Genomic DNA, 9700 nt, shown 5'->3' on the forward strand with positions numbered 1-9700 from the left:
TTCAATGTAATATTTCTTCATAAAGGTTCTTTGTTTGTACATTTAATAATTTGTTCTGGTAAGATTTTTATTCTGTGATTGGAACATATGGAAAACTAATGGATTTATTAAATCTTGAAGTATTATTGATTATACATTTATGCGCTGTAGTAAAACTGTTGCCATAAAAAATTGATCACAAATTTTTTGTCAAAATGTACTTTTTTTCTATATATAGGTATACCCTTATAGAAATAGCAAGGCTAAATTTTAAACCTTCACAAACATTGCATATGTAAAAAAATACATTCAGCTATTGTACAAAGAAAAACCAAGAGACAGGTAAAAAAGTAGAAGTAGCAGTAAAAAAGTAGAAGTAAAAAAGTAGCAGAAGTACATGCATATACGTGTATATTAACATGTAAACATAGGGCATTACTGTAGGGGAGTCAAACAATGCCCAATAAATATGCCGCTTGAAATGAAATTAGATAGTTGCAGATTATCATACTTTATAGACACAAGCAAGATGTGATTGTATGAACACTTGATAAAAAACTTTTGATTGATGTTTTTATTTTGCACCTGACAGTCCAATTTAGAAAACTCTGGATAAATTGTGCTTCGTTACAGGTATAGGAAATGGTATGATGCTACTCACAGTATTCACAACCTCTGCTCCTTATTTTGATAAAAGAAAAGGCTTATCACTTGGGCTAACAACCTCATGCTCTGGCGTCGGAGTTCTAGCCACAGCCATAAGTCTTCGAAAGCTTTTTGATAACTATTCATTCTCTGGTGCCTTAACGCTTCACAGTAAGTACAGCGAGCTATGGTACATGACTTCACATTGCTATAACTTTTAGAAAAAAAGGTTGTTGATTGAATAGATAAACATTAGTTTTTGAACTCTCATGCCATTATTTGCAGAATGAAATTGTTAGAGAAAAAGAGAGAAAGCGAAAGAGAGAAAGAGAGAGAGAGGGGGAGAGAGAGAGAGAGGGAGGAGAGTAAGAGGAAGAAAGAATGAGAAAGCGAGAGAAAGAGAGAGGGAAAGAAGGGTGATCAGAGAGAAGGAGAGAGGGAGAGAGAGAGAAAGTTAGAGAGGGGAAAAGAGGAGAGGAGAAAAAGAAGAAAGGGCAGAGAGAAGGGAAAGAAAGCGAGAGAGTGGGAGAGAGTGGAAGAGAGTAGGAGAGAGTGGGAGAGAGTGGGAGGGAGTGGGAGAGAGTGGGAGAGAGGCAAAGGGGAGTGTGAGTAAGTGGGAGAAAGGGAAAAAGATGGCGAAGGGGAGAGTGAGAGAGTGGGAGAGAGGGGAAAAAGGAAAAGGAAGAAAAGGAGAGAGGGGGAGAGGAAAAGAAGGAGAAATGAGGGAGGGAGAGAAGAAGAAAGCAAGAGAATGGGAGTTGAGGAAAGGGAAAGAGGGAGAGAGGGTAAGAGGAGGAGAAAGGGGAGATAGAGCGACAGAGTGAGAAAATGAAGAGAAAAGGTGCGAAGGAGAAACGGAGAGTGGGGGAGAGGGGGAAATAGAAAGATGGAGAGATGGAAAGAGGGGGAGAGAAGAAAAAGGGGAACAGGAGGAAGTGTGGAGAGAGGGAGATGGAGAGAAAAAGGAGAGGGAGAGTTGGGAAAGAGAGAAAAAAAGGAAAGAGGGAGTGGCGGAGAAGAAGAGAGGGCGAGAAGGGGAGAGGGAGCGAGAGAAAGAGACGGAGATATGTGCTTTTAGTAAACTGAAAGAAAGAGAAGGAAAAGAAGAGAAAAAGAGAAAGAGAGAAGGAGAGAGGAAGGGAGAGAAACAGGGGTTGATGGTGGGGTGCACCACTAATGGAAAATAGGTCATTGATAGTTGGATGAGTTGGAAGAAGGTTGAGTGAAAAAGCCCTTCAATCTAAAAGGCTTGATATCTGAAAGCAATAAAATTGGAAGATCTTGAAACATTGTGCAAATGTAATAAAACTGATTCTAATTTGTATAATGCTAGTCTCTAAGGATATAGTAACTCATAGCAATAATAACTACTCTGGGGTGATTGCCTGTCATACACTACAGTAGAAGTTCCTTCAACTAAGCTTGTTTCTCGGTATACCTGCAGCTAGTGAAATGGGAGAGTTGAAAGGAGGTTAACTTCATAATTTCACTCAAATTTAAAAGCGTAACCTGAGCTGTGCATGAACAGCCGGCACTGAACAGCCGACTTGTCATTCTGTGTCAGTGCGCTGCTACTTTTGCTCTCAACGTGACCTTTAACCTCACATAATTATTTTAACCCAAATGCTCAGTGTTATCTGTGCCTGAGTTAAGAATCTAGTATTTTAATACAACACTCTTTGCATCAGAATGTTATAAAACATAAATGATAGTATTTATTAAAAATGTTAGGTGTTGAGTGTTTTTCTAATAACAATGCATCTGTACCTGTTAGTCATTTAGGATGTCAGGCACAAAAATGGGATTTCACTATATTAATAGCCTCTTTCATTGTAAAAATAAACTTGTAAGTTTGTTTTTACAATGTGATAAACCGAAGAGAGAATTTGGTAAACATATTATGAAAAACAAAAGTGGTTGTAAAACAGATGAAACGCTAGAAACTAAAGTGTTATATGATTAAGTTTCAATGGAAAAACTAATCACAGAATTATTTTCAATTTTTTTTAGCATGGAATATAAGGCAAAAGCCAGAAATGTTGACTTCACAATATTGTAAGTGTGATATTGGAAGTTTCTTTTGTTTCAGCTGGGCTCTGTATACAAACCATGGTGCTCGCAGCCCTCCTTCGTCCCTTAAGCTATTACTCTCGATGGGTAAAATCAAGCAGCAAATCAGGCGGTGAAGTTGTAGAGGAGGAAGATAACTCCAACAGTCATTTTGTAGATGAGGTAAAGTTCCAAACAATATGAAAAGAAAGTGTATTCTATAAAGTGTGTTCATGCAGTCTACACTCCATTAATACAGACATTTTTATTGTTAGTTATGTATACTGGTCTTTATAGTTAGTAAGGCATAGTTAGCATGTTCCGGTGCACTTGGAAAGTTTCCATAAAGTGCTCTCTGTATGAAGTAATGCCACTACTATGCCATGCTTGTATAGACATTACCTGCAGGCATGTTAAATAGTAAAATAACAATGTAATAATAATATAATAATAACATGTAGTAATACACTGTACTATCATACAATATGAGTGATATAAGGTAGCAAACAATATTATATAACATAAAATTCTCTTAAATATAATAGCATTGCACAATGGAGCAAAGTGTGACAGAATACAAGATCATGTGATGTGAACTTCCACATTTTGCTAGGCTTGTGAACAGCCTTCATATTTTATTCAGCAAAGAGATGACTATTTTCAACTATAATGCTTGTTGTACTGTTTAGAACAAAATTCGAAAAAGAAGCCAGTCTCTTGGAGCCAAATGCCTGCAGGAGAATGACATGGATAATTCCAAAGACACGTTCCTTTCAACTCCCGATAAGTTAGATAGTCTCAGCTTGCGTCAGGCCGTAAGAAAACAAGAGAATCATCACATTTCTTCTCTTCAGATACTCGCCAGTAGTGTGCAACATCTAGAAGGTTCCAGAATAATTGCTGCACCTAATACATCGGAAATTCCATCTCAAGATAACAAAAAGAAAAAAAAGTCATTTAAATGGAAGATTGTTTACAACCCTTGGTGCATTATATTGGGGTTTTCCGCTCTTGCGTTTGCGTCTGGATCCAATGCGATTCTGCAGTGCATTCCTCCATTGGGCAAACAGATAGGTAAGAGAGTACAGGTTTTATTTATAGCTAATGCCTTTTCAGTAAATAAACTTCTGACCTACATATAGTCTAGTTATACAGAATGTGAGTTGAGTATATGGAGCTCATATGATTGGGAGCTAAGACTGTGGGTTTAAAATAGTAAACTTTAAGAGCTACTTTCCAGATGTCTACTAGCAAAATAATAGCTTGTAACAGGAATTAGCGTGATGAAAATAAGCCTTGAATTGGAGGTAAATGACATTTTACTGCTCAATAAAATACTTAAGTGAATAGAGAATCAGTTTCTCTTTTTGGAATATGTTTTCTGAGCAACTGAGAATAGCTAGTCAGGACACTATCTCTGTAGGGTAGCACTACGTATTTTTTGATTTCAAAGGGTTGTTTACAGCTTGTAGCAGTTTGGAAATATACTAGTACTTGAAAAAACTAAAATCGAGTGGTAAAACCAGGTCTAGAACGCTTGAAAGACTAGAACTATATCACTAGCTAGTAACTCATGTATTTGTTACTATCCTTGTTTGATTATCTGGTTTGATGAGTAGTTCGTGTAAGTGAATATTTCATTTTAGGTATCAGTAAGGAGTTTGTTAGCATAGTGCTATCACTCGGTGGAGTTATGGAGATACCGATGAGAATCTTCCATGGATGGTTAGCCGATAGAAAGCTTTTACCTGTTGCTGTTCATGTGGGGCTATGTATGGCTTTTACTGGACTCATGGCATTACTGTGTGGCTTGCTCAATAATACAGCAGGTAAATTTCAGTGGAAATTTTTTTCAGTTTTCTCACTTATTGACAAAAAATTTCAATAGATTGATTAATTAGTTGTTTTAAAAGTTGTCTTCTCTTTTAGGAATGGTGGCTGCAGTGATAGGAATGGGTTCAACTGGTACATCAGTGTTTGGCTTGATGCCGATCATAGCCAGAGAGCTCTTTGGTATCGACTATGTAGAAAGTACAATGGCTATAAATTTCGCTTACCTGAGTGTATCCAGCATTACATCTACATTTGCCTCAGGTAGTATTTTATAGTATAATATGCAGTTGTTTGCCTCAGGTAGTATTTTATAACATGCTATGTAGTCGTTTGCCTCAGGTAGTATTTTATAGTATGCTATGTAGTCGTTTGCTTCAGGTAGTATTTTATAGTAAAATATTTAGCCGTTTGTTTCAGGAAGTATTTTATCCCACGACCAAACACGAGCGAAGCAATTGTTTGGGAGGTTTATAATAAATGCATATGTGCACACAACTCCCGAAAATTATCCATCAACACCATCGCAAACCCTTGTACCGAAATCTCATCAACAAATTTAACCATTTTTCAATAGAGTCATTTAAGTATAATAATGATACAAAACACATATAAACCTATTTAAATATGTCACCAAGTCTTTATTATTTGTAGACAATATTTTAAACCTTACCCATCTGATCGGATTATACACAAATAGACAGATTAATTTGGCCTAAAATCGCAATAAAACACTTAAAAAGCTTTTTTTAATCGTACGTAAAACTGGCCAACGATACGCCAATAAAGCCATGCGACAGATAGTAGAACTATTAAGCAGTGTGAATTTCATGAGAAAAACATTCTCATGTCACCAGCCTTTGGCATTGTTTAATTGGCGAAGGTTTCTAATATTTTTCCATTTTTAATATCTTGCAAAAATATTTAATTACAGGAATAATTAATTGATTTTATAAAATTATTACAAGATTTAATTATAAGAATCAGTATTTGAATTTATCCAAAGGTTTCTGTAATAAACGTAGACCGTTTGAGGCATAGACTTATGTACAGGTACAAAATTGTGGTACACAGTTTATCAGCCTATGTTTTTTGGCCAATTACCGAAGGTTTCATTAAATTATTTAAAACATTAGCCAAAATTCTTTACATTTTATGTACAAGCTAGGGCCGAACTACAATGTCCCTTTATGACGAGAACATTTTTTTATTTTGCTCCAGTTTGCAGAAAACCTCCAGACGCATGAACGCTCATACTTGCTTTCTGTTAAAGATAGCTATCAAAACCGTTCTACATTCAACACAACCAACTTTCAAACTGTGTATATTACACAGCAGCTTGTCATTTTACTTCTAATATTGCATTTCAGAGATATAATAAACATATTTCCTTATTGTTGTTGTTAAATTATATGTAGTACAGTAGGTTAGGCCTACAGCTTTTATTAATATTTATTTTATTGTTGTAAAATATAGGTTTGAGATAGTAGTAGATTAGGTCTGATTTTTATACAACCTTTTGTTTTGCATAATTGACTTTTTGAATTTAATTTCAAAACAACTTGTCAACTACCAAGGACATACAGCTTCCCAGAACACCACGCCGTGGCCGACACAGTGCCGTCCACATGTCTCTCAATTATCACAGCTCAATAGGAGGATATATAGAAGGTCCTCACAGCAACCATCGACATCAAAGGCTAATGTTCAACAACACGCTACTCCAATTAATGACAACTCATCTGATTCAGAGAATTCTTTAGTAGCTGTTGTAGGCGATGTAAATGACATCGACTTGGCAGCCCCTTTGTTTCCAGATGATGATCACGATTTTATGGATATCATTGACTATGAAAATATTGCACAAAACAATATTGCTCCTCTCAATGCTGCCCCCCCCCTTCATCACATTCCTCATTTTCAATCTATAGATTGTCCTGATTTTCAAGAACTGCGTAACAACTTTCTAGGCAGACTTGACAACAACAAATCACAGCTCACATGTACTGGATGTAATGAGAAACATTTCATTACATACAATGGTCAAATACAACTATGTCATACACGCCAATAAGTTAGACCTGACACTGTTAATAAATTCAGTGCAGCCAACAATATGGACCCAGGTCCCTCTGTTGAACTTTTATCTTCTCTTACACTTATAGAACAGTTAGACGTTTAGAATATAACAACATATATATATGTATATATATATATATATGTATATATATATATATATATATATATATATATATATATATATACAGTGAAACATGGATAACTCGCCCTCGGATATAGCGAACACATGGTTAACTCGACTGGATTTGCTTGGTCCGTTCCCACGCAATGATAAATGGCTCTATATAACTCGAATTCAACACTGTTATAACGAACTGTTTTTTGCCCAACGGCTACCGAAACGGTTGCTATCGCTTTAGAAAATCACTTTATTCCAAGCCATAGAGGTAAACCTCAACTTTTCGTAATTCATAAGCGTCGTTATTACCTCCATCGGCAAAACATTTTTGTCAACGACTGTTCTAAAGGTTTGGTGAAATTTGATTTATACTGCTATACGATGAATAGAACGGGCTAGCCGGGTCACGGGCGCAAGGATTTTCGCCAAGCACATACAAAACAAAAACAGCATGTTGTTTTGTATGTGCGTGGCGAAAATCTTTGAGTGCGCGACCCGGTTAGCCCGTGACGAATAGTTTTCCGACGTTGATTCCGTGTTGAATCAACGTCGGAATGTTGAATGTTTAAAACGTCTTAAAAATTGTTGAAATCAAACGTATACTTTGTCTCAGCTAAAAAAAACTATTCATCGTTTGACCTAAACACAAAATACGTGTGTACATTCAATAAGTATCCATTCAAAAAGCGTGAGTGATATACAATGTACCGTAAAACCTCGTAAAACTTTTAATTGAACAGCCTCGGAGTGTTGCTCTTAACGAATCCCAGGTAAAGTAAGGTAATCTTTCCATAAACTTCAAGAAAGATCAGCAAAATTGATCGTGGGTAAAACGCTCAAAAGAAAAAGATGTCTTTTCTTTGAGCATGTCAGCAACGATCAAGTTTTGCCAATGTCAATCTAAAAACGTCCTGGCAATAACATCACCTCAAACAACAAACCAATCTCAAGTGATAGAAAAATCTCTATACTTTTTGATAAAAACGTTTTAAACTTTACATTAGAAGCATTTAATTTGAAACAAGCCATTTGTGCTTTTGATTTATATTATAATTTGTATATGTTCATGTATCTACTAATAAATAAGTAAATATATGGACTTGTGACAGTGCTCTGATAACTTGAACACTCTGATAATTCGAACACTTTTGCTCGGTCCCTTGAAGTTTGAGTTATCCGAGTTTCACTGTATTTATATGTATATATATATATATGTACAGCTTGTATAGTAAATATTATATCTACATATGTATGTGTATATATAATATTTATGGTAAGGTATGTATGGTATATATATATTATTTGCATGTTAATGTAATATTTATATATGCGCTAGCACCCTGACAGCCTGGTGCATCATGAGAGTTTTTCAAGCGTACTACCTGTGCAATAAGTCTGCAAAGTTCCAAGGTGGTCAATCAGTACAGTTGGTACAGTGTCAGTCTACAAACTGTACTGAGTGTCAGTCTACCAACTGCACTGATTGTCAGTCTACCACTTGTGCTGAGTGTCAGTCTACCAACTGCATTGAGTGTCAGTCTACCAACTGCACTGAGTGTCAGTCTACCACTTGCACAGAGTGTCAGTCTACCACCTGCACTGAGTGTCAGTCTATTAACTGCACTGATTGTCAGTCTACCACTTGTGCTGAGTGTCAGTCTACTACCTGCTAAAAGTTGTGAGTTTGAATCCTGTTGAAATCAATCTTTTTTGCTACCCGTCAGGTGTCGGACAGACAGACAAACAGATAGACATGACTCTTACTGTAGTAAAAGGTTGTATATATCTATCATATTTTAATGCTCATGCGCAACTGTGCTTCCTTGTCTGAGATGTATATATTGATGTAATATTTTTATATTTGTATTTATATATGATATTTTAGGTGGCATATATGAGTATACGCTACACTGGAGAAATGTCTACTACTACATAGCCGCATGTACCATATCAGGAAGTGCTCTCATGTTTGTAATTGCCTTCGCTATTAGAAGAAAGGCTCATAAACCTAGCAATGAGCTCTCACCAAATGCTGAATAGATGTCTATTATCATCACTAATATGCTTTATGATTTACTGCTAGTTTAATAAAACTGTAGAGGTTGGTGCTTGACTATATTAAGGCTTTCAAGTTTTTAATATTAATATAATTCTATCAGCGAGAATTGTGGGAAATGCTGCTACTTTTGTATAATGTTTCTGCTTCTTTCAAAAAATTATTTTGTAATATAAAGTTATTTTAATATTGTATTTTACAGCTGAAGAAATCATTTTAATAACCATTGGTAGTGATTATGGTTATAATTGGTGAGGTAGAAAATATAGGTATATTTATCCCTCTTTGCGTGCCCTTCGGTGTTCTATGATTTTAAAATAAAAAGCAATTATAAAATCCAAAGCAAAAATTAGTTCACACTGTAATAATGTAAAAAAAACTAAACAAAAACTTTTCTTAAAATATTTATGAACATATATTAAGTGCTTTGGTTTTGCTGCTACGTCATTATTAACATAAATGTAATGTAGAAATGCTAAGAAAAATAACTTTGTTCACATGTTGAGCCTCCAGTATGTTTGCACTGGCTCTTACGTTTGTAATAAATCAGGTCTAGTTTTGCCTTCAACTGTTTTAGCCTTTTAAAGATTTTAGTGCTAGATTTGTTGTTACTAGTTAGTTTCAGGTATAAATAGCTTTACTTTTCACTAGCATATTCACATTTGCGGTTATTTGGCAACCTACAGCCTGTGTTCAGTCATTGAAACAGTATCCTCTCTCATTCTAAACAACGTACATATCATAAACAGCAGTGTTAGCTGCTTATGATTTGATTTGTCTCCTATTGCAGGGGGAAGATATAAACATATAAACTTTTCCTTTCATTATTGCTGTTTGTTGTACATAATCACATCCTGTACATTACAGCTACCATTGCAGTTATCCTATTGCAGTGCAGTGCCATTTGACTGCTAATATTGCATTTCACAACTATCAGTACCCTT

General features: G+C 35.6%; 2 protein-coding genes across 2 annotated transcripts in view; both read left to right on the plus strand.

Moving 5' to 3' along the window:
* Positions 1–9700, plus strand: part of LOC137399251 (monocarboxylate transporter 12-B-like) — a 38514-nt gene that overhangs the window by 4888 nt on the left and 23926 nt on the right. The window lies entirely within an intron of this gene.
* On the plus strand, positions 3420–8740 carry LOC137400547 (monocarboxylate transporter 12-B-like). The gene is made up of 4 exons (XM_068086872.1): positions 3420–3747; positions 4320–4502; positions 4603–4767; positions 8586–8740. Exons 1-4 carry the CDS (start codon positions 3420–3422, stop codon positions 8738–8740), a joined length of 831 nt encoding a protein of 276 aa, XP_067942973.1.

This window comes from Watersipora subatra, chromosome 7 (assembly GCF_963576615.1).
Source record: "Watersipora subatra chromosome 7, tzWatSuba1.1, whole genome shotgun sequence".
Lineage (NCBI taxonomy): Eukaryota > Metazoa > Bryozoa > Gymnolaemata > Cheilostomatida > Watersiporidae > Watersipora > Watersipora subatra.